Raw genomic sequence first — 24,863 nt, 5'->3', positions numbered from 1 at the left:
AATGTAGGGGGTGCCTCGGATTTAAAAAAAGTATTCATGGGGTGCCCTGAGACAAAAAAGTTTGGGAACCCCTGGTGTAATTGATTGATTGATTGATTGAAGAATTTATTAGAAGTTTGCAATAGAAAAAAGTACAGTTTCATGACAGTACAAATCACTGGTACAAGGTCAACTAAAAGGAGATCCTAGAAAGCCAAGGCTTATTTCCACAGGAACCACACTTTAAGTATCTCATATAAAAAAACGATGGAAAAACGATGGAAGCTGTGAGGCTTTTTCATGACTCTCAATTAGCTTTGCAAAAGGATCTGCGTTTGTTGCTCTTCTTTTACAGTATCATGTCTCTGTTCTTCTGACAGATGTTATTTGCAAAGTTTCACAACAAAAGGTCCTCATGATCTTGATGTGTTGACAGTATTGTTCCAATATCCCGCATGGTTTTACAGTAACTCAGTAGTGTTGTCTGTGAAAACCTCAGCGCAATGTGTGAGCATTTAAAGGACAACTTTAGTTTTTGACAACAAGGGTTCATATTTTCGATTGTAATTAGAGAAAAGAAAAGATGAGTGTTAGATTGTTTTCATTTACTGCTTTCTATTGTTTTAGTGATTTTAGTGTTTTTATTTCAGTGCCTGGGGGCATGCCTACAAGTGGCTAAATATGTCATTTTGGACACAATAAGCCAGGAATTTCTTTGTTACTATTTACACCAGCCCCCATAAGTCACATCTGCCCATGAAAGATTGCGGTGCACCTTGGGAATGGGCTTATTGCGTCTAAAACGATATATTTAACCACTTGCATGCATGCCCCCAACCTGTAGCATGCATGCAATTTTGCAAATCAAAATCATTAAAATCACTAAAACGATAGAAAGAAGTAAATGAAAAGATTTTAACACTCATCTTTCTTTTCTCTAATGACTATCTAAAATATTGTCGTTGTCGGGTGATAACCTCGTATGTCCAAATTCTTAAGTTTTGTATTTATCATTTAAAAAATGAACTAAACTAGTGACAGCAGCCGATCTATAAGCACACAACGCCTCACACTTGCAGATCTGCTGTTTTCACTACTTTTGTGAGACTGCCTTGTATGATGAAGCATGGCTTTACTTTGCGAAAAAGAAAATTACAAATTTGAAACTTGGAGATGCGAGGTTTCTGCCCAACAGTGACGATATGAACCCTTGTTGTAAAAAAACAAACAAAGTTGTCCTTTAAACCCACAAACTAACAAAACGCCACCTGAGACTGAAAGGATCATGCTTTCTATTTATGTCTTCGCGCAGATTAGTTTTGAAATCCTCTTGAATACATTTTCTGAAACCAGTCGAGGGAATTGAATTGGAAGCAATGAAGCAAAAGGTTGGATTGAGGCTGGTTTCTGGCAAAAAAAAACACTGACAACAATCTGTGAGTGGAACCATTTGTCATGTTCAGCCCACAGTACAAGCGCTGTCCAGGGTCCATCCATCAACGGAATTGAAGATGCAGATGCAACCTCCAATAAAGTCCCGGATCGTTTATTACACTGAGTGTACCTTTAATGGACCCCCCTGAAATGTAACACACACAGACCGTTCTGCCTGACAAGTGATTTATAGAAACATGAAGAGATAAATTCTCATGTAGATCACAGTCATTAGCACAGGATACTCTTCTACTGGAAAAAAGACAGCCTGGTAATTCATGCACGTGAAGTACAGATGAACATTCATCTCAATATAAAAGGTCATCTGTGCTAAAAACTCATGGGTCATTTCTTGACCCAAATCATGGGTCATTTGTGTTAGGTCACATTTCTGGGTCATTTCTCAGAGCCACAACCCTTCCTTGAGTTATTGGGATATTATTTTGACCCAATTCCAGGGTTGTTCGAGTTAGGTAATATTTATCTGGGGGTGACCCGTTTTTGGGGTTAGTGGTAACCCCTATACTTGGGTCAGTTGTCTAGCTTTGGGCCAATCAGGGGACAGGCACCATAAACCTGTTTGCAAAGCATGCTGGGAAAAGCATTTTTCTAGGTTTCCAGAGACATTTTCTAAGCTGTTGGGAGCTAAAAATGCTAAATATGTCATATCCATGTGTCTGTCTCGGCAAGCTGTCTGTCATATGTCTGAATTTGATTTGTCAATATTTGAGCCTAAACCCTAACCGTAAGTGCTTGGCTGCTAGCTTAGGGTTGAGCTCCCTCCCCAACAGCTTGTCTGAAAGAGAAGAACTCATAGTAATTCTGAGATTATTTTTGTGTATCTTCTCTAAACTATTCTGACTATAGTATTATCAACATTGTTGCATAATATATTGTATGCACTTTTATGTTGATATTACCAATCTTCGAACAAATCATCTGAGAAGAAACCCTGAAACATTTCTGATGTTATGTTAATGACAGATAATATTGACATTGTCATTCTAAAGACCATGCATATGTAGGTTGTATTCATTTAGCCCACTCAACCCCAAAACTTGGGTCATATTGACTACAATCTTGGGTCATTTTAAACAAATAATTTGGTTATTTATTTGACCCAATTTATGGGTCAATATTCATAACCAAATTTCTTGAGTTAAAATAACCAAACCTGGCATTGGTCCCTATTTGACCCGTGAGTTGGATCAAAAATGACCCAAGTTGAGTTGTTTTTGACCCAGCAGTTTTTAGAGTGTAGGCATAATATTTGACATTCTTATCATGTAAGCAGTACTGGGAGTGTGGTACAGGGGTGTCACACCAAATTCTGGGCCCTGGGTACAAGGATTCACTGCGGGCCCCCCATGAATGTTCTTCATAGGGGGAGGGGGTTTAACCCATTTAGACTGGGAACGCATTATTTACACATTATTTTGTGCGTTAACTATTGAAAAATAGCAGATAAGTGCCGCGCTTCGAGCTTGTAGATCTGCTATTTTTGAAAAAAGTCTTTTAATATTTTTGACCCGATTCTATAAATGTCTTCTAAATCCTTCTAAGGTTTTTAAAAAAAAAAAAAAACCTTCTATGTCAGTTTCTATGTCAGTGGTGTTCACACTTTTTCATTACCACAGACCCCCATCTCAAAATATTTAGTTCCAGGGACCCCTAGAAGCAGAATTTGAGTTACAAATGTTCGCTTTAAAAATACATATATTCAAAGATTTGCTAAAACGACTTTTCAAAAATAGCAGATCTACAAGCTCACAGTGCGGCACTCTGTGCCGCGCTGTGAGCTTGTATATCTGCTATTTATCAATAGCTAGAGTATAAAATAATGAATGCCCCCTCCACCTTGGGCCCTGATAACTCAGTCCCACTTTTACCCCCCTTGTGACGTCCCTGTGTGCGTGTATGCTTGCCGGCGCGTGTCTTTAGATGAGGGCATGTAAATCATCGTATCTGGGTTCATCGGTATGTCCACCGTGTCCTTGTGATGCTATAAGTGATGTATAATTCATACAGTGTGCTCCTCTGTATTCCAGGTGGCTGTGACAGGGGCAACCCCGGGGCAGGACCCATGAAGAGTCATAGAAGATGCTCGCAGCCTGGACGCCTCTGCTGTTCTTAGCCATGTGGATGAGAAGCACCTCCGGTGGTCCGCTCTCCTTCAGAATAGGTACATTTAAACACCTCCGGTGGTCCGCTCTCCTTCAGAATAGGTACATTTTAACACCTCCGGTGGTCCTCTCTCCTTCAGAATAGGTACATTTTAACACCTCCGGTGGTCCGCTCTCCTTCAGAATAGGTACATTTTAACACCTCCGGTGGTCCGCTCTCCTTCAGAATAGGTACATTTTAACAACTGAATATCTCTGACTGAACGTGGTACATGCATTATCATTGTTGTCCAAGGAAGTCTTCTTTCTTGGGGTAGCAGTAGCTCAGGAGTTCAACTGCTGTTTCACTGCTGTTTGGAAATGTTTCCTGGTTCGATTCCAGACTCCTCGTGTCTTTGTGTTGAAGGGTCCTTGAGCAAGACACCTAATAACTCCCGATGAGCATTAGCATGGTTGCCTCTTCCACCTTTGTTGTGTGAATGGGTGAATTAATACACAATGTAAGGATACCGTAAGACTCCCTAAATCGGGAGATAAGCGACCGTCAGGTCGCATACACAAACTTTAGAAGGCAATGGTAGCCAATCAGGAGGGAATATGGGAAACGGGACAGATGCATGTTGATGACATGACTTTAAAGATACTGTGTACCGCTTTGCATGATTCTAGGGCAAAATCTGTAGGAGAAGTGTCCAAAAATGTGCTTTGCAAGAATCTGCCTCATGGTGGCACTAGAAGAGGGCCATGTGAGAAATGAGGGGTGCCATATGAGTAGGGCAAAAGTGTGACGTGACGGACAGACTGACTGCCGGTGGAGGTTTTGATAGTAACTGCGACCTAAAGGTCACAAAAATGCTGTACTTTTTACAGGTTTAAAGTGATGATCCTGCTGATATTTGAGGTTATCTGTCAGACATTGGTTGATATGTGATTAGCTTTAAAACATGCCAACGGTTGGAGCAAGTGCTGCACGAAATAGAAGAACTATAAACCGTTAGCCTGGATGCCAGCCTGTTTGCTCCGTTCCGCGATTTGTTTTGTCTCTACGCACCACATTCTGGAAATGATTCAGTTGACTCGTATTTCAGGAAGCAAGTTTAGACGTAGGCGTCGTCGTTGCTGATTGGTTGTTGTTCCAACGAATCAGAGTAGGGCTATCGTAGCAACGTCATCATAAACACACTCAGCATACTGGTGTGTTAGTTTGACAGACATCACCAAAGACCAATCGGAAGCCAAGGATGTGTGAAAGCCGCTTCTATGTCCCACCTCCCCTTGGAGATAGGAGGCTTTCCAGACTGTGGTGCGTAGAGACAAAACAAATCAAATCAAGTAGTTAATGCCCTAGCGTGTGGCTGGCTATACAGTATGTTGCATGGTGTCTGTGAATAACAGTGTTGTACTGTACTAGAGGCTCACATCTAGAGTCCACGCCCGCTTCTTTACTAAAAAAAAAAAAAAAAAAAAAAAAAAAAAAACGTTTTTTGAAAAAAAAAAAAAAAAAAAAAAATTAAAAAAAAAAAAAAATTGGGGGGGGGGGGGGGGGGGGGAACTATTGTGGCGGAACTATTGTGGCGGAACTATTGTGGCGCAGCGCACGTTTCCGGTCGGACATATTTGACGGCCGGACGCACTGGAGAGAAGTGACTGTTATGCCTCTGCTATTTCTCTGCACTCACTGTGGAGGCAGCAGCAGCAGCACGCACATGCAAACACAGTGGTGTCAAATTTCACTCCACTTGTGTGTGTGTGCGTGCTTCTGGCGACGCCCCCCTCTGTTGAAATTGGATCCGCCGGTCCCATAGCTGGGAATGAGCCAATGGAGGGCTGTCACCATGGCGACGGGGGGCGAATGATAGCGTTATGGGCGGTATTCCTTACGTCCTAGACGACTACCTATGAGTTGAAGTCGATGTAAAGGGGGCGTGAATGGGCTTGGAAGTGGGATGCGGCAATAGGAGGAATGTATATATAAGATGCAAATCAAACAGAAATCTATGAAACATGAGACAAGAACAAGCGAGAGATACAGGGCAGAGGGAGGTATTTTGTGTCCCTTGTTCTACATTAACTGGTATTCCCAATAAGGTATCGGCTACAATTCAACATAAATGACTTGAGGTGAGGGCTTTGCCATGGTAACCTTTTTAAGTGTATTATAAAATATTAACCCATGGCCTACCCACACTAACCAGGCTTGGTTGGAAAGAGGAGAATCTCTCTCTCTCTCTCTCTCTCTCTCTCTCTCTCCCTCTCTCTCTCTCTCTCTCTCTCTCTCTGCCACAAAGACATTTTCATTTATTTTCACAAATGTTTCACTGAGCCTTTTTTCTTGTAGCTATGATCAATACTGAGAGAGAGAGAGAGAGAGAGTGCACGGGAACACACATTCTACTTGCACACAATTCAATTCAAAGGAGCTTTATTGGCATGAGAAAACATTCTGTACGTTTACATTGCCAAAGCAAGTGTCAAAATATAACACCGTTGAAAAAGGGGAAATTATATACAGTTGGAGGGGGTCCAGCATTGTGTAAACAGAACACTCATGCACGCATGCACGCACACACACACACACACACACACACACGCACACACACGCATGCACGCACACACACGCACGCACGCACGCACGCACGCACGCACGCACGCACGCACGCACGCACGCACGCACGCACACACACACACACACACACACACACACACACAGGGGTGTCGCACCAAATTCTGGGCCGTGGGTACAAGGATTCACTGCCGGCCCCCCATGAATGCTCTTCATAGGGGGAATTGGGGACGCATTATTATGCATTAGTTTGTACGTTAACTATTGAAATATAGCAGATATACAAGCAAGTCTTGGAATATTTTTCAACAATCCTTCTAAGTTTTTTTTTTGAAAAACCTATGTTTCTATGTCAGTGGTGCTCAATATGTATTTGGCCACGGACCCCATCTCAAAACATTTAAAACATTTGAGTTACAAATGTTTGCTACAAAAATGCACATGTTCAAAGATTTGCACTCATTTTCTCGACTTTTCAAAAATAGCAGATGTACAAGCTCGCAGCACGGCACTCGGTGCCGCGCTGTGAGCTTGTAGATCTGCTATTTTTCAATAGTTGAAGTATAAAAATAATTGAGGCCCCTCCACCTTGGGCCCTAGTAACTCAGTCCCACATTTCCCCCCCACTTGTGACGCCCCTGCACACACACCTCCACAAACAGCTAACACTGCTGCCCTTAGAGGCCTGGTTGGCTGGCTGGTGTAATGTCACTGCCTGGCCCTCTCTCTGAACATATCTGGGCCAAAAACACCTCCTGCCTCTGTCATGTCCCCTGCCAACAGTACCTACACGCTGTAGCCAATATCCTAGCACTGTTCAGAGGGGCACAGGAGCTACTGTACCTGTTTTGTGTCTACTCTGTGTTTGGCAAATGTACAGAATGGAACGGGCATCCATTAGCAAATTAGTTCAAACCAAAGCGGGACACTCCCGGTCAAAGAAACTAGTAGTCTCGGTTTCTCTAAGTTTGCATATCGTCATTGACGGATGGAAACCTTGTATCTCCAAGTTTCAAATTTGTACGTTCTTTCTCAAAGCAAAGCCCTGCTTCATCGTACAAGGCCGTCGCACAAAAGTAGTGAAAACAGCAGATCTACAAGCACACAACGCCTCGCGGTGCGAGGCGTTGTGTGCTTGTAGATCGGCTGTTTTCACTAGTTTTTAAATCATTTTTTAAAATGATAAATGCAAAACGTTTTTGTTGGACATACAAGGTTTTCACCCGACAACGACGATATACTGTATGTTTACATGTAGTTTTTGACCAGAACTCAACGGAAATCAAAACTACACAATCAATCCAGGGTTTCATCGCCCTTTAATCACAAAACCCCTCAATATTTTGCAAACTTGAACTTTGGCTCTTTACCTGGTCTGCTTTTCCCCCTCTATAGCAGTGGTTCTCACCTTTTCAGGCCGTGACTTCCAAAATAATCATATTTTAACTGGGGATCCCCCCCACCCTGACGAGCACTAAGAGTTGGGGCATTACATTTAGTATAACACGTTTCAGAAAATAGCCGATCTACATGCTCACAACTAGTGTTGTAGTACTCGAGTCATTGACTCGTCTCGAGTCAGGACTCGAGTCCAAATTTTCATTGACTCGGTCTCGTCTCGGTCTCCCCCTTAATTTGACTTGGACTCGACTCGGTCTCGGACCAATTAAGAGACTCGGGACCCCCACCGAGTCAACTCAAGTCGAGTCACTACAATACAATGGAATAAATGTATTATATCCATAGTTGAGAGCTTTAAGTAACGGAGTGTATCTGCTGCGCATCTGATAAGCAGCAGTAGCCAACAGAGCCTAAACATTGCCAATCAGGAAGAAGCAAAATTATTACGATCAACATAGCCAATCAGGAAGCAGCATTCTCTGTGAGGTCACCATTATATACTTTTTTGATCATCATTGTTGCCATGCTATCCCCATACAGGTATTTGTCAAGAATACAGCCCAAATGGGTAATCTCTTCCTTGCTAGAGATTACTGTATCATCAACTTTGACCTTGAAATCGTTTACATTTATCTCACTTAGAGAATGTCTGGTCCAAAAAAGAATGGATTCTGTTTTACCAAGGTGTAGTGCAGTTTGTTATCTGTAAGCCAAGTAGGCCTACGAATTTTGGTGATTTCTGAGCTGAGAGCTTCCTCAACCTTTGTCACCAGCGAACAGGAACAGTTTGCAGTTCATTCATGTGGAGTGGACACTACCTTACGCTTCTATTGAGAACGTTATTGTTTAAATCTTTTTCCTTGTCACACTGTTTACACTGGAAAGGCTTTTTCCCCGGTATGGACACGCTGGTGCTTCCTCAGGGTACTTAACACACTGAAACTCTTGTCACACTGTTTACACACAAAGGGTTTTTCTCCAGTGTGGATACGCTGGTGCTTCGTCAGAGTCCCTAACACACTGAAACCCTTGTCACACTGTTTACACACATAGGATTTCTCTCCAGTGTGGATACGCTGGTGATTCTTCAGAGTCCCTAACACACTGAAACCCTTGTCGCACTGTTTACACACAAAGGGCTTTTCTCCAGTGTGGATACGCTGGTGATTCTTCAGAGTCCCTAACTCACTGAAACCCTTGTCACACTGTTTACACACATAGGGTTTTTCTCCAGTGTGGATACGCTGGTGATTCTTCAGAGTCCCTAACTCACTGAAACCCTTGTCACACTGTTTACACACATAGGGTTTTTCTCCAGTGTGGATACGCTGGTGTTTCTTCAGAGTCCCTAACACACTGAAACCCTTGTCGCACTGTTTACACACAAAGGGCTTTTCTCCAGTATGGACAAACTGGTGTGTCTTCAGGTTACCTAACTGACTGAAACCCTTGTCACACTGTTTACACACAAAGGGTTTTTCTCCAGTGTGGATACGCTGGTGATTCTTCAGCTCACCTGTCTGACTGAAACCCTTGTCACACTGTTTACACACAAAGGGTTTTTCTCCAGTGTGAATACGCTGATGTGCATTCAAGTTACTTAACTTACTGAAACCTTTGTCACACTCTTTACACACAAAGGGTTTCTCTCCAGTGTGGACAAACTGGTGTGTCTCCAGGTGACCTAACTGACTGAAACCCTTGTCACACTGTTTACACACAAAGGGTTTTTCTCCACTGTTGACATGCTGAGGTGTCTCCAGGTGACCTAACTGACTGAAACCCTTGTCACAGTGTTTACACTGGAAAGGTTTTTCTTTGGTGTGGACATGCTGGACACGCTGTGTCGATACCTCAATGAAGCTCTTATCACATAAGAGGTTTTCTTTCCTGGGTAGGTGATCACATGTTTCTTTACGTCTCCCGGCTGTGTTGAAGTCTTCACAAGATCTCGGTTTGTCTGTGTCTCCTTGCTGCTGGCCGGTTACACAGCTGGTGATCGTTGGACAGGAAGATGAGGGCAGCTGTCCATTAATCATCATTTGACAGCAGAGGTTGTTGTGGCTTCTCTTCATGTTTTCATGGAGGGTGACCCGAGACGTGAAGGCGTATGGACAATCCTAACAGTACACCTGTGTCTTGGAAGATTGGTTCATGGACCTGTATTCACCGCTACTGCTACTTGGACTGTAAATTGGAAGGCGTTCCTTTGTCTCTTGCAAGTTGGAAAGACTAATATATTCTCTGACAATCCATTTGTTTCTATATATCCCTTACCAGCTGATTCTCACAGCACACTTTAAAGACCTTCTCACGGTCTTACTCAGACTAAATATGACGTTTAGAAATTGCGTCACATCTTATTCAAGGTTGACCAGAGCTATGGTCTGACGTCACACAACACAAACCATTGACATCATTCCTAATGACACAGAGTTGCACATCTGACAGTTGCAATTCATTCATCTGTGAATTTAGTTGAATCATTGAATCAAGTTGATGACCAAACCCGGAAGTAGAGGCTCAAGCTTATCGGACATACTGTATGCCCATCTGGCATTATGCTACTGTATGCTGCGGGCATAGACGGCCCCTCTCGTGGCCCTTATATACAGTACTGTATGTTGCCCAACATATGCAAGTTAGCATCTGGCAGTTTCTAAATGCTAGGGACCCATACTCAACATTTCTAACATACAACTTTAGGGTACTCAAAATGTCTGGGTTCACATTTCGGCTACTAGACTATAAGGTAGTAAACAGCTTCCAAACACAAGACGTTGGGATCATGTTTAAATCATCCACCCGCAGCGCTGGATTAAGAATTGATGTCTTGTTGTCTTCCCAGCTGTAGCCTATAACGTTAAGCAAGCCTCATCCGAAAGTTTAACAAATACACTGATCAACAGCTAGAGAGAAGGTAACATTGTAATGGGGTATTGTTTTGCATTTAATGACATAAGGTACATTTCCCACCTTGAACATTCAAATGCAGACAGGCATGTACTGCTATGTGTTTGAATGGGGAAACCTTATTTATTTATTTTAGCTTTAAGTAAAAATAAAATGTTTCTTCATTATGCTTTTGTTTGATAAAATAGGTTTTGCCATAATCATGCAGCTCTATTACAAAGACACAGTTATAACAGCAATGTTTAAAAATATTATAGACTACAGTAGGCCTAGTATAATAGTTTTTTAATATTCTTTTTTTAATCACTTGGCCTTTCGGTGCATGGGCATCAATATTATATCCATATCATGATATTAGACTGGATAATTATTGTTTGTGATTTGGGATATTGTATGGCATAAGTTTTATTTTTACTTATTTGTCTTATTTGTGTATATTGGTTCTTAGATAGAAAATCGGTATGGGGAAAAAACAGCACCGGGAGACTTATTAAAAATAATATTTATATATTTCATTAAATAGTTTTGCTTAAAAGTAATCCAAAAGTAACTGAAAGTAACTAGTAGTTTTTTTTATATTTGAAGCGGTGAAAGCCGCTTCCAAGGAGTGGCTTTGTGTGTCCCATGTCCATATATGATAATGATATGATATGATATGATATGATATAGTACTTTATTGTCAGTTCACACTGAAATTTGTCTTACGACACAGCAGTCATGTATTCAAAACATATATACAAACATTTGTAACACATCAAGGCATACGTGACACGCTGAGTCGCGGTGCAGCCCCTGTACCAGCGCACCAAATATACCATAGACCATATATGGTCATTTCAGTCCAGAATGAACAGGTTTTTATCAAAAACTAAATGTGTGTCCCATGTCCATATATGGTCATTTCAGTCCAGAATGAACAGGTTTTTATCAAAAACTAAATGTGTGTCCCATGTCCATATATGGTCATTTCAGTCCAGAATGAACAGGTTTTATCAAAAACAAAATGTCTGTCACCTCATGTCCATATATGGTCATTTCAGTCCAGAATGAACAGGTTTTATCTGTCCCGTACGTCCAGAATATGTGTGTAGTGTCTGTCCCGGTCTAATGATTGGATACTTTGAGGATTGGTCAAGCTTCACATGACAATTTGGCCTTCCAGATAAAATCATTCATTCATTCAGAATATAAAGAATGTATAGATCACAGAGTTCATAACTCTGGAACACAGAATAAAAGTTCACCGCTTCACTTCGAACCGAGGTTTGATTTTTTAAAGTAAGGAATACTTTTGAAAAGTAACCTTCCCAACCCTGGTGCTAATTTAGAGAGAGACTGAACAAAAAGGAATCCATTGTTCACCTTATATGACCGATTGATGTCATATGTAAAAACGAGCAGACATTTACAATTGCAATTTGGTTCACAACATCACATTCAGCAAATGAGTAGCCTATACTACTGATTTATTTAGTTTAAAGGAGTAGTTCACCCCCAAAATGACTTTTTTTCTATTGATTACTCATGCCATGGAGAGTAGAGTTCAATAATACTTTTTGGTTTTTGTCACATTCCTAAGACAAAAATGTGATTAGAGTAAATTTACCCCCATTGATTCCGGATGGGGACCCGTTTCGAAACGGGTCCCCATCCGGAACGAATGGGGGTAAATTTATTGTTATCACATTTTTGTCTTAGGAATGTGACAAAAACCAAAAAATATTATTGAACTCTACTCTCCATGGCGTGACTAATCGATAGAAAAAATTATTAGGGAGAATTAGGGATAATAATAATAATAGGGTAATTTAGGGAGACCTATTGTTTTAATTTGAAGACGAGCCATTAATTTAGCCTACCTACAAAAAAAAAAGAAGATTCGGCTCGGTCTCGGCCCCCGTTGGTCTCGGACTCGACTTGGTCTCGACCCCCGTTAGTCTCGGACTCGACTCGGACTCGAACCCCATAGGACTTGGACTTGACTTGGACTCGCTTTAGGTGGACTCGACTACAACACTGCTCACAACGCCTCACAACGCCTCTGTAGATCGCCTATTTTCGCATTTCTGCCTCTAATAATAGACAATGTGGCCAATGTTTCATTTGTCATTTTAGAGGTATTAAAAAGTCCTTAAATTGTCACTTTAGAAATGTTCATATACCCTCTATACACTTAAACGTTATGGTGGTTTATTTACCGTTGAGTGAGAAAACAATGTTGCATATTAAGCTAGTCATCTGGGGACCCCCCACAATAATTTGGGGACCCCCCGCTCTATACCCCAAACCACATTGCCGAAAACAGCATCTACAAGCTCACAACGTTTGGCAACCTGTTGTAAGCTTGTAGTTGACTGAACAGTTCCCTCCTCAGGTTAGTGAGTGAACAGCACCCTGACACCAGTTCCATGGAAACCAACCAGAATGATACATCCTTATATGGCACAGAGGAGTTTTAGTGGCTGGGATTCAATTGGCTCCACTTTCCCAGCAGCAGCAGAAGCCTGTTCCACTCTCTCAACAGTTGCTCTCATTTAGGACTGATCTCAGAGCTGTTAGACGGTACGTCTCTGCCAGGCCAGTGATGTGGGATACGTCTGCGTCATGCTGCGCTGTTCTCCCTGGCCAGAGACTGATCTCAGAGCTGTTACCTCCACGGCTCCACCGGGCGCGTCGAGCGTCGCGTCAGCGGCAACGCTGGGAACGCTCCCGTTTTAATCAATTCAATTCAATTTCAATTCAAAGGTGCTTTATTGGCATGAGAAAACATACATTTACATTGCCAAAGCAAGTGTCACAAATAAAATAAAAACAGTTGAAAATGGGGAACATTATATACATTGGGAGGGGGTACAACATTGTGTAAACATTACATTAACATTAATGAAGGGTGCTCCACTGCCGACGTCAACGTCGGACACTCCGGTAACGATGTTCTCAGTAGGGGCGCGCACGCACGCACGCACGCACGCACGCACGCACGCACACACACACACATACACACACACACACACACACACACACACACACACACACACACACACACACACACACACACACACACACACAATGACTCATTGAATGTTCTTTACTTCCATGCGTGTGGGTGCATTTTAACGCTTGTGTGTGTGCGTGTTTTCTGCATGTGTGTGTGTGTGTGTGTGTGTGTGTATGTGTGTGTGCGCGTGTGTGTGCGTGGCCAGACAGTTGGGAGACATCCAGGGAGAGGCAGACTAGTACTGTGATTAGCCCTGCCGAGCCAAGATACCATTTTTTATTAATCCTCCAGAGGAGAATTCTGGGCTGGCTAAAGAGAAAGATGTGCACATCGGTGAACAATAAATGCTGCAGTGAACTACTGTACTGTATACTCACTGGCAGACTAATACTAAGCACATAGGGCATACTTGCTTACAAAGATGTGCGCACGAGTAGTACACCACATACACACCGTTACGACGGACATTACGTGCACACATAGACATCAAGGCGGGGCTTGAGCCCCTGCCCTTTTATCCGTCTGTAAAAAGTGCCCTCTCCAGACCATGAATGCAATTTTTACTACGGTGAAAGAAATGCAAATGCCCTCTTTCCATGCCATACCTGAAGGCAGCATTCAAGAGAATTGTCTCGTCCAAACTCCTATGTTGAAAGAATTGCCCTCTCTGTGTAGAAATCAATGCTGTTACGCCACATCTCCAGTATTGACTTGATTGCTTAGTTCAGTGTGGTATCAAGCACCGAAAATAGCCGACCTGCGTTGTGAGCTTGGAGGTCTGCTATTTTAGATATTTCCACCAAAAGGCCCTTTTAGAAATTTCAGCCCTTGCCTCTCTAACATTCTCTGCACGTCCCTAAATGGTCTGACTGAAATTGCACTTGGCACACAGCATCCCTCTCTGTCATCTGCGACATACAATGCCAAGTTTGAAGTCAGTCAGATGTTACCCGAGTTATACCGGAGAGAAACAGAAAGGAAGACACACATACAGAGCTACACAGGTTTCTGCATTTTAGTGTAGATTTTTTTAATAATGTCTTTGATTTCCACTTAAGTAGACATTATGATGAATCTGTCATGCTTAACACATTGAATGCCCAGAATTATTCAACATTTAATTTGCTGGTGCCCATGGCAACCCGCCATTTTACCTACCTTCGAGGTACTGGCGAAAAAAGTAATCCGAGTAAATGTAATCCAAGCATGTCCTGTTTATTTCGCGAAAATCTTTTCTTTCGGTCAGGACCGTTTTTTTATCAATCCTAAGCCACAGCGTTTGTGTGAGGGCCGGTAGAAGAGGCCGCCGTTTTGAACATGAAAGTGATTTAAAAGCTAGATTAGGAGAAAACTGCATCTTTGTGCAGCAGCTAAACAGGGAAGTGAACGAGAAAAACAGCGTGTCCCGGTCATGTGATCCCGCGGTGCATTTTGGGAAATGGAGTTTGTTTCATCACCGCGGTAGCCAAGTACAGTAGCTACAGCACAGTATGGGCACACGTGGACATCAAAGAGATTGACGCGTTGCCACCTCGTGGGCACCCGCTGAGTTAATTACCAGGCCGCGTGCTATAACGGCCATTAGGCTAACTGCACATCAGCATGTTTGTCTTTGCGGACCTGAAGCCAAGGGGTGTATCTGGGCTAAACTCTGACCACCTGCCGCCAAGTGCTTATCATCTCTTTCAGAGGCTGGGGAACATAATGAGGAAGTGTTGGGAGAGAAAAATAATTTAAGAAAGAAACAAGGCTCATCTGTGTAGGAAGGAGATAACGAGTTTGTTCCACATTTTCCTTGAATGACCTAATTTTTGGAATGGAATGGACTGTGCCCCATGGTATCTTGGAAGGGGGGATAGCGTGTTTGGAAGGGAATGCAGCCAGCGTAGCGAGGCAGATCTCAAACTGTGGAGAAGAGTGAACACAGAGACTATAGATGATTAATCTCCCTGCTTTTAATTACCAGGGGGGAGGTGCTGAGACCAATCGTTAGGTTAATGGCACCAATGGCAGATAAGAACGAACTTATGCAATTATGCTCGACTCTAACGTTGTCACATTAATTATTTAACCAGATAAGGTCACAGGCACAGGAATATGCAGATCTGTTCTAGTACAATAAATACATACATACTGTACGTATGTATGTACAGTATGTCTGTGATCCCTGTGCTGTATCTCGAGAACTGTTCAACCCACCGACTTCAGATTCGCCACAGACGTCACAGCAGTGGTGTAAAGTAACGTACATTTACTTAAGTACTGTACTTAAGTACACTTTTGAAGTATTTGTACTTTACTTGAGTATTTCCAATGTCCAATACTTTTACTTCTACTCCACTACATCTATCTACAAACTCACAATGCGGCGCTATGTGTTGTGAGCTTGTAGATCTGCTATTTTAAAACATGTACTTTTAGTTTTGGTACTTGAATTCTGGACCTTTACTTGTAACGGTCCAGCAGCATTGATACTTTTACTTGAGTATAAAATGTGAGTACTTTTTCCACCACAGACGTCGCAGACAGCCCGAGGGAGTGCTGTGCCCGGTGTCAAGTTGGTCAGACAGGCGGTTGTCCAGAACCACCAGAAAAGGCTCTGGCCGTGGCTCAGATGAGCCAATTGATTGTCTTGGCAACCCCGGCCTAAACTTGATTTGGCAAATTCAACACAACAGTCATATTCCCCATCCCCTTAGGCACCGTCCATACGAAAAAAGATGGTGAATCCACATATGTTTTTGATCATTTAGACCTTTCTGCCACACATAGCCAGCGTTTTTGGTCTATTATAACAGGAGATGTCTGCGATTAAAACTGATGAGATATGGATCTGCTCAACAACTGAATCGTTTTCTCTGACCTACTGTAATGCCGTCGTCCTGATTTCACACTCTCTCCTTCTCTGTCTCATTTTGGTCACTGCAACTCATGCTTTTCGTTTTATTTTTTGCAGTTTTAAAATCCTTTAGACTAAAAGGTCCATTGTTTAAGGGGTATTTCACTTTAAAACACTTTTAATATCTACTCCGGCATTTGTGTGCACCCCAGACAGTTTTTAAGTTGCGTGATTCGATTAGATATTTGATCATTCATTTTATACTCTGTTAACATGGTCAAAATTAGAGTTTGTAGTTACAGTGGGTTTATACAGTATAGGAAGGGACTGTGTCTGATAAAATTAATATTACATTTCAAAGTATCAAGCACTAGAGTGCACAGACTGCACACAGAAGCTCAAGTAGATGTAGAAATGCCCTCAGAAGTGTTTTAAAGTGTTTCAAATACCCCTCTAACCTCTTCAGCATTAGTGGGTGTGACACGATATACTGTAGTGGTGCTTCTAGTAAAACTGAACTGCTGGTTGAAACCCTAGAATCCAATAAAGGAGAAAGATAAAAGCAAAGCTGAATTATTAGAGAAAGTAAAAAAAAAAAAAAAATGAAATAGAACATTGATATTCTTTTCTCACCAGATGGTGAATCTGCACACAGACTTGACTACTCAAACCTGATGTCAAACACCTCTCCACACACACACACACACACACACACACACACACACACACACACACACACACACACACACACACACACACACACACACACACACACACACACACACACACACAACCAAATCCGCCAATCCCACACGTTATGTTGTTTCTTTGATCATGTTCACATGCGGTGGAGAATCTGGCAAAGCCTTCAGTGCTCTCCTCCTAGCTTTGCCAGCTGTGCCAACAATGCCTTTGCCATCCCCACATGCTGGCACACACAGCCACAGGCAGATGCTGTACCCTGGCCCTGGCTGTGACCATCCCTTCTGGCTGGTGGTGTGTTTGTCTGTGCCTTTGCCTGCTGTTTCATTAGCATTCCGTTGCCATGAGTTAATTGTTAGTTCACCAGGAGGCTAACAGAGGGCAGCTGGACTACTGGGTAAACTACTCCACGGTGCTACCTGAGGGTTCAGGTGCCTACAAGTACTCAACTTGCCTCCCTTTTAGGGGTTTGGCAATATTCAAATTTCAGTCAATTTGAGGTCGATCTCAAACGGTGTGTACGGGACTACGGGTGTGTTAAGTGGAGCTTATACTTTTTGGATATCAAATCTGTATCTAGCATCCCCCCCATATCTGACATATCGTCATTGTCGGGAAGAAACCTCGTATCTCCAAGTTTCAAATGTGTACATTCTTTCGCAAAGTAAAGCCCTGTTTCATCGTACAAGGCCGTCGCACAAAAGTAGTGAAAACAGCAGATCTACAAGCACACAACGCCTCGCGGTGCGAGGCGTTGTGTGCTTGTAGATCGGCTGTTTTCACTAGTTTAAATCATTTTTAAAATGATAAATGCAAAACGAACGGTTTTGGACATACAAGGTTTCCACCCGACAACGACGATATACAGTACACAGACTGATGTGTCAGGAAGGCCAGGAGCATAACGACTGACTCCACCATCTCTTTGAACTCCTGCCATCTGGTAGGAGGTTCAAGAGCTTAGGGGGAAGCAGAAACTCCAACAGTTTCTGCCCCCAAACCATCAGAACCCTGAATGCTTGCCATATTATCCTCACTGTCAGGCAGAAACCTTCTATCTTTGGTAAATGAAAGCCTTACTTCACCAAACAAGAGTGTTGCATGCGTTGTGTTCTTGTAGATCGGCTATTTTCACTACTTGAAATCTTTTTTTATAATAATAAAGAAATGAACGGTTTTGGACATACAAGGTTTCCACCTGTGATAGAAAAATATTAATATCCAGTCAGGGTGAAGTCAACCATTTATTGAAGAAGATTCATCAGCATCAGAGAAACAGCATACAGCATACACAGCATAGAGAGCTCTGGCCTGCTGGCCAGAGCTTTGCCCTGTTGGGCAGAACTCCTCCTGAAGTGTCATATGGGACACCTTTTATACACCAAAGTGCTTTCCCTAGACGGAGATAGAATCTAAGCATCTATACTAGTACCATACAGTTTATAATAAGGCTGACTGGTTAAGTTGCAATGACCATGTATAGTATCACTTAGTACAGGTTTTATGCTGACACAGAGGAGAAGTAGAGGTCACAGTCCATGGTTGTCAGCTGTTAGATTGACAGCAGCAGGTACATCTAAATGTAGTAGCCTAGTGAGATTTTCTGTGGACTACATACACTATATAAATATTATCTACCACATTCCATCCTTTTTTTTTGTGAATGAATAAACTATTCATTTACATACAACAGGATATTTATAGAGTGCCAAATCAATAGACCTTCCAGACAATTACATGTTGATATAGCAATTTAAATAATTAATTCATGATTTCCACATGATAGCTATATGTTAAATAGCTATACGTCCGCGTTCCACGGCTAACACCTTTGACTTAAGGTATTACACGTCCGAGTTCTATACGGCAAACACCTTCTATCATGCAAGGTATTTCTAGTCTACCACGGTTCCCCCGTGAAGCTATAATTAAATAGCACCCTGAGTTACACAGGTACTGTTTTTTTCTTTTCTTAAACAGAACTTTTCCGCTGAGATATGAGAAAGTTAGAATTTAGTAAATGTGAATCTATATTTGTTTTTACTTTGAAACTCTGTTTTACAAAATCAAGAGCCCGCATGTACTCCCGTCTGACTCAAGCGTTTTCCTTGACAGTCACCACGTTCCCGGAGCTGCCTGACAACTCTTCAATGTTGAAACAACAGAGTTTAGACTATAAAACCAAATATTCTTACATTAGTGGCAAATGCCTTGTTGACTCATATTTTAGATCTCAACTTTTAGCTAATATTATTCCTATATAAATTACTCAGCTTCATATCAAACATATAATTGTTGTAGTCTTCATGGCGTTGTCCTCCATCTGCCCATCTTCATTTGGCTTATGGCCTGTGGTGGTTAATGTCTCTGCTTCTGTTGGATCTCCACTGGGCTGGGGGGCTCCAGTTCAGTGGCTCTCACACCGCATGTGTGTCTCCTTGGCTTCGTCCCCTCCTACTGTGGCAAAAGTCATGTTGGTGTTCGACATGGTGTCGATTTCGTCACCTCCGCTGTCAGTCTGTGTTGTTTCTTGGTGCCCGACTTGCTCTCCATGTTGGTGAATAGCAATCTGCCCTCCTTGTCACCACAGGCTGCAGTCATCACAAGATTATTGTTAATCTGTGAGGTCTCGACCTTGTAGATCTGCTTGAAAGTCAGTTCTTGCTGGTTTTGCATAGCTTGCAAGTTGCTTCTGTAGCGGTCTCCTCTTTGTTCTTCATGGTGGTGGACCTGCTTTAGGTCTGCTTTCAAAAATCTCCTTTCCAAAAATGTTCCTTCAACCCAGAGTTCTTTTGACCAAGTATCCATCTATGGTAAAGATGAAATATTGGTCCCTTCGTGGTCGCCAACTGTGATAGAAAAATATTAATATCCAGTCAGGGTGAAGTCAACCATTTATTGAAGAAGATTCATCAGCATCAGAGAAACAGCATACAGCATACACAGCATAGAGAGCTCTGGCCTGCTGGCCAGAGCTTTGCCCTGTTGGGCAGAACTCCTCCTGAAGTGTCATATGGGACACCTTTTATACACCAAAGTGCTTTCCCTAGACGGAGATAGAATCTAAGCATCTATACTAGTACCATACAGTTTATAATAAGGCTGACTGGTTAAGTTGCAATGACCATGTATAGTATCACTTAGTACAGGTTTTATGCTGACACAGAGGAGAAGTAGAGGTCACAGTCCATGGTTGTCAGCTGTTAGATTGACAGCAGCAGGTACATCTAAATGTAGTAGCCTAGTGAGATTTTCTGTGAACTACATACACTATATAAATATTATCTACCACACACCCGACAAGGAAAATATACTGCCCCCAAACCAACATCTTGAGAGATGAATAGCACTTTTGTTAGTATGTTTCAGTATAGTATTTGAATGCTCTTTGAACACATCAGCACTTCCGTTTTTACCAATGTTGTCTGCTCTCTCTACTTTTTAATATTTTTAAACATTGTATGCCTAGTGTGTATTGTGAAGTGACAATACAACTGATTGATGGATCTCTGGGATCTTTGGGCTCAAGGGAGCCCTCACCCTGTCGGGGCAGGGAGAGAGAGGAGGACTTGACTTCTCTGGCCTAGCAAGCGCCTTTTAAGCTGTAGTGGTGTCAGATGGCCAAGGGCCTCCACAAGTCACCTACATCCCAGACGCTGTTAAAGCATCCTCCATAGTGGTTTAAAGAGGTGGTGCCATGATTTTTCCCCACTCTAAAACATGATTATCAGGTATTATGATTATACTAGGAGGAAGATTTTTTCCAAAAAAACAAGTATACAGAAAGAGTTAAAATTGGGTTTTTATGTGGCCACACCCCCAGTTCATTAAGTATGCATGGATGTCATGGTGGGTGGTGACCCAGCTGAAGTTAGCCACACCCCACAGTGTTGGGTGAATGGTAATTAGGGGAGGAGTTGATTCTGTGATGTAAAAGTATCTGTGTTTTTTAACTGACACTTTTGACCACAAGGTGGCAGTCTCCAAGAGAAAACAAACAAATACAAAGAGAATACATAATTGCTCATAAAAACCACACCAGGGGGTCCAATGATGTACTTTCAACCTCCTAGACACATGAAAAACAGAAAAAGTACAATACTATGGCACCACCTCTTTAACAAGGCCCCAGTGGCCCCCAGCAGGAGGACCCGTTAGGCCATGGGGTTTGAGCGACACCGTGGCTGCTGGGTCAAAGTGATGACAACCACTGCATGCATGCAGGGGTTCGCACTAAATTCTGGGCCCTGAGTACAAGGATTCACTGCGGGCCCCCCATGAATGTTCTTCATAGGGGGAGGGGGTTTAACACATTTAGACCGGGAACGCATTATTACGCATTATTTTGTGCTTTAACTACTGAAAAATAGCAGATATACAAGCTCACATCGCGGCACCGAGTGCGAGCTTGTAGATCGCGAGCTTGTAGAAACTTGAGAATTTGAATATTTCAAATCGTTCCAAGGTTTTTTGAAAAACCTATATGTTTCTATGTCAGTGGGGCTCAACTCTTTTCATGTGAAGGACCCCCAATGTGATATGTATTTGGCCCCCATCTCAAAATATTTAGTTCCAGGGACCCCCAGACGCAAAATTTGAGTTACAAATGTTCGCTTAACAAATACATATATTCAAAGATTTGCTCACATTTTCACGACTTTTCAAAAATAGCAGATCTACAAGCTCGCAGCGCGGCACTCGGTGCCGCGCTGTGAGCTTGTATATCTGCTCTTTTTCAATAGCTAAAGTATAAAATAATTAAGGCCCCTCCACCTTGGGCCCTGGTAACTCAGTCCCACTTTCCCCCCCTTGTGACGTCCCTGCATGCATGGCTCTGTGGAGCTGGAGAGGTTGTTGTGAGAGGATGATGAGAGTCATATAGACACACCACAGATGTTATGTGTGAACATGTTAATGCATAATGAATGCAAAACGACACACGCACACATACTGTATGTTGTTGAAAGCCTGTCTGTGGGAGTTCTGATTGTGTCATGTCTCCAGCAGGAGCTTAATGAGGACCCACCCGTATGTCAGTCAGACTGTAGTAGGTGTGAGTTGCATTCATAATCAATGTCAACATATTCTCACCTTCAAAGCGTCAGACAACTGACGCCCTGTCAAGTATCGTACTGCGTCGGACGAGGGGACGCTTTGGGTATGCCTACTGCTGTGTCAAGTGTTGGACGAATTGGGTATGGCCAGTGGTCTAAGAAGAAAGAAAAAAAAAAAGATGTTCCCGAAGTGATTCGATACCGCTATGAAGGGTTTACCAGCCACCCGACGTTACCGTTCACGCCACTATAAACGACGGGGCCGCGCCGTCTCAGGCGCCGATGAGCGCCGAGAGCCGCCGCCGAGGGAGCGGTAGCGACCGAGTCGCCGCGGCGAACGGTGTGAACGGCGCATGACCCGACTCAGCGGCGTTACCGAATTATGTGCCGTTATGGACAGAATAGTACATTTTGACCAGGGGACTGCTTCCGCGTCCGAATGCGGCTCAAAGAAGGGACTACGTTCCGTTATTATCCACGTTGTCAAAGATAAAATCACAAAAAAAAATGGAATTTCCCAGCCGTCTCCTTAGCTCTACCCGGCGAGCGCTCGCCTACCTCGCTTCCTCCTTTACTGGCCAACCGCGGACCGCGGACTCCTTTTTCATTTCTCCTCCCCTCCCCTCCCTCCCCGATCAAAACACACCGTCCCTTGCGGGATTCCAACCAATCACACACCGTCTTTTCAGGTTGCTGTTCCGGTCTGGGGCCAGAGCGGATATGGAAACGCTACTTGCTTTAATGTGGGCTTACACATTACCGGATACAGTAGGCGGGCTCTAGACGAGATCTGAGCACAGAGCAGCAAATAGAAACCACACGGGAGGGCTATGAACAGCGTTAGAGTGAAGTGAGCCACATTCTCTTAATGCAGCGTCCGACGTTAAAAACAAACAATTGTCACTTAGAGACCTTTGGATGAATGGACACTTGGACACTGGCTTTGTTATCCTAACACTCAAGGTAAGTTTCGTGACTTCTACAAATTACTATGGTAATGGTCTGGTCATCTGCATGAAATGCATTACCATACATACAATAACATTCTTCATGTAGGCAATAGGCATGGTGATGGTGTCTGCTACTGTCTTTCATTTGATCCATGGCTGGCCAATACTATCTAGTTAATGCTTTATTTGTAAAGACATTTTAATAGATCCTATGGATTACATAGCTAAGTTACTGTCCTGCTATTGCAATATTAGGCTATTATTATATGTATATATATTTTTAAGGTATTGTCAGTGTCATTGAACCATTAAGATAAGGAGTCATATAGTATGTCAATGAAAGTGAAAAGGAGAAAACTACATTTGGCTCATCAACAAAGCATAACAAACAAATTAGTGGTTTATAGATCTATGTGTTTCTCTTATACATTTAGTACAAAAGGACCCACATGTAAACAAGCCATTGTGCTTTCTTGGGTTTAAATCCTATTAGTAGACCTTGTATCTGATTCTGAACTGTACTGTGCTTTTCCTTTGTGAACTGCTAACAAAGTAACTATTCAATCAAAACCAGAAACATAAAGACACTCAGAGTTAAGGGTCTATGCAAATAAAACATTTGAAAACTAGTATATCAGTGTCATACATATTCTGAAGAAAATCTGTATGGAGACTTGACATTCTGTAATTGGATCTTATGATCAAAATAAGAACATTATAATGGTGTGTAAATCTTTGCCACATACAAATGTCTGTGTACAGACATAGATGGCCCCTGCATGATGGCTGCTAAAAAAAAAGATAATGCCATGGTGGGATCTGATGTGTGATGGGCATACTGTATCACATATAGGCAAACATAAACTGTCACCTGTGTGACACTGAATTTGTATTGATTATACATATTTTTCTCTATTTCTCCTTTGCTGTCTCCCAGAACTCAGCTGTTCTCTCTGCACCTGCCACCAGAACCATCAACATTGTCGCTGTCTGGCAGAAACCATGTTCATTTTTATTGTATTTTATTGTAAATGAATGCCCTACTTTATCATACATGAGTGTTGCACAAAAGTAGTGAAAATAGCAGATCTTCAAGCCCACAACCCATCAAAGTGTTGTCAGCTTGTAGATTGTCTATTTTCACCATGTTAGCAGATCTATAGTCCCACATGCTGACATGTTGTCAGCTTGTAGATCAGCTATTTTCACTATTTTAGATTACTATTTTTTAAATAGTGATAAGAAATAAGTGATAAGTAAACAAGTTTTGGACATACAGGGTGTCCCACCCAACAGTGATGATGTATTCATATATATTTGTTGTCACAATGTTTGTGTTGTATGTGGGAATACCCTGTTGTATTTGAATCTTTTAGATTAAATTCATATTTACCTTTCATGCAGTTGCAATTTTTACTTAATGAAATATGTTATGCTTTTACCTCAATGGTTGACTTGGTTGATCCCCATTGGAAATAAGTCCAGATGTCATAATATTGAAGATGTGTGTTTGTTACAACTCATACAGAGTAAGATTTAAAAAGAAATGTGTGTAGATGTCAGCAGCATTAGTTAGAATGAAATACAAGGTACTTCTAAGTGAATTTGTTCCAAACCAAGATGAAATAAATACTGATCTGCATTTGCAGTGGATCTCTGAATAAGAGAAAATAATTATTATGTTATATAATTATATAAAATAATAATAATTAAGTATGACAATACCTAATATGTACAGTGAATATATCATATACTGTGTACATCTATCACCAGTGAATATAAATAGATGTACAATACATCTATGAATGAAGTACAGTCTCACAAGGGTTATACTTAACAGGCATCTGTCAATATGTGCCAATGTACCGTAGGCCTACATGTTGTATTGTAGTAATACAATAGTACAA

The 24,863-nt window shown here is 42.1% G+C and overlaps 1 protein-coding gene across 1 annotated transcript in view; it reads left to right on the top strand.

The window, feature by feature from the left end:
- Positions 1 to 3,513: 3,513 nt before the first annotated feature.
- The window catches only part of grik4 (glutamate receptor, ionotropic, kainate 4), a gene marked incomplete at both ends in the record, with an annotated part of 229,676 nt that continues 208,326 nt past the window's right edge, over positions 3,514 to 24,863 (top strand). The window contains one exon of the mRNA XM_080732047.1: positions 3,514 to 3,595. Within this exon, the coding sequence (XP_080588173.1) occupies positions 3,514 to 3,595 (82 nt within the window). The remainder of the gene's footprint in view (positions 3,596 to 24,863) is intronic.

This window comes from Nannobrachium achirus (assembly GCF_963921795.1).
Source record: "Nannobrachium achirus genome assembly, chromosome: 8".
In the NCBI taxonomy this organism is placed as follows: Eukaryota; Metazoa; Chordata; class Actinopteri; order Myctophiformes; family Myctophidae; genus Nannobrachium; species Nannobrachium achirus.
Note: the sequence above shows the minus strand (reverse complement) of the source record. Positions and strands in the feature narration are given on the sequence as shown.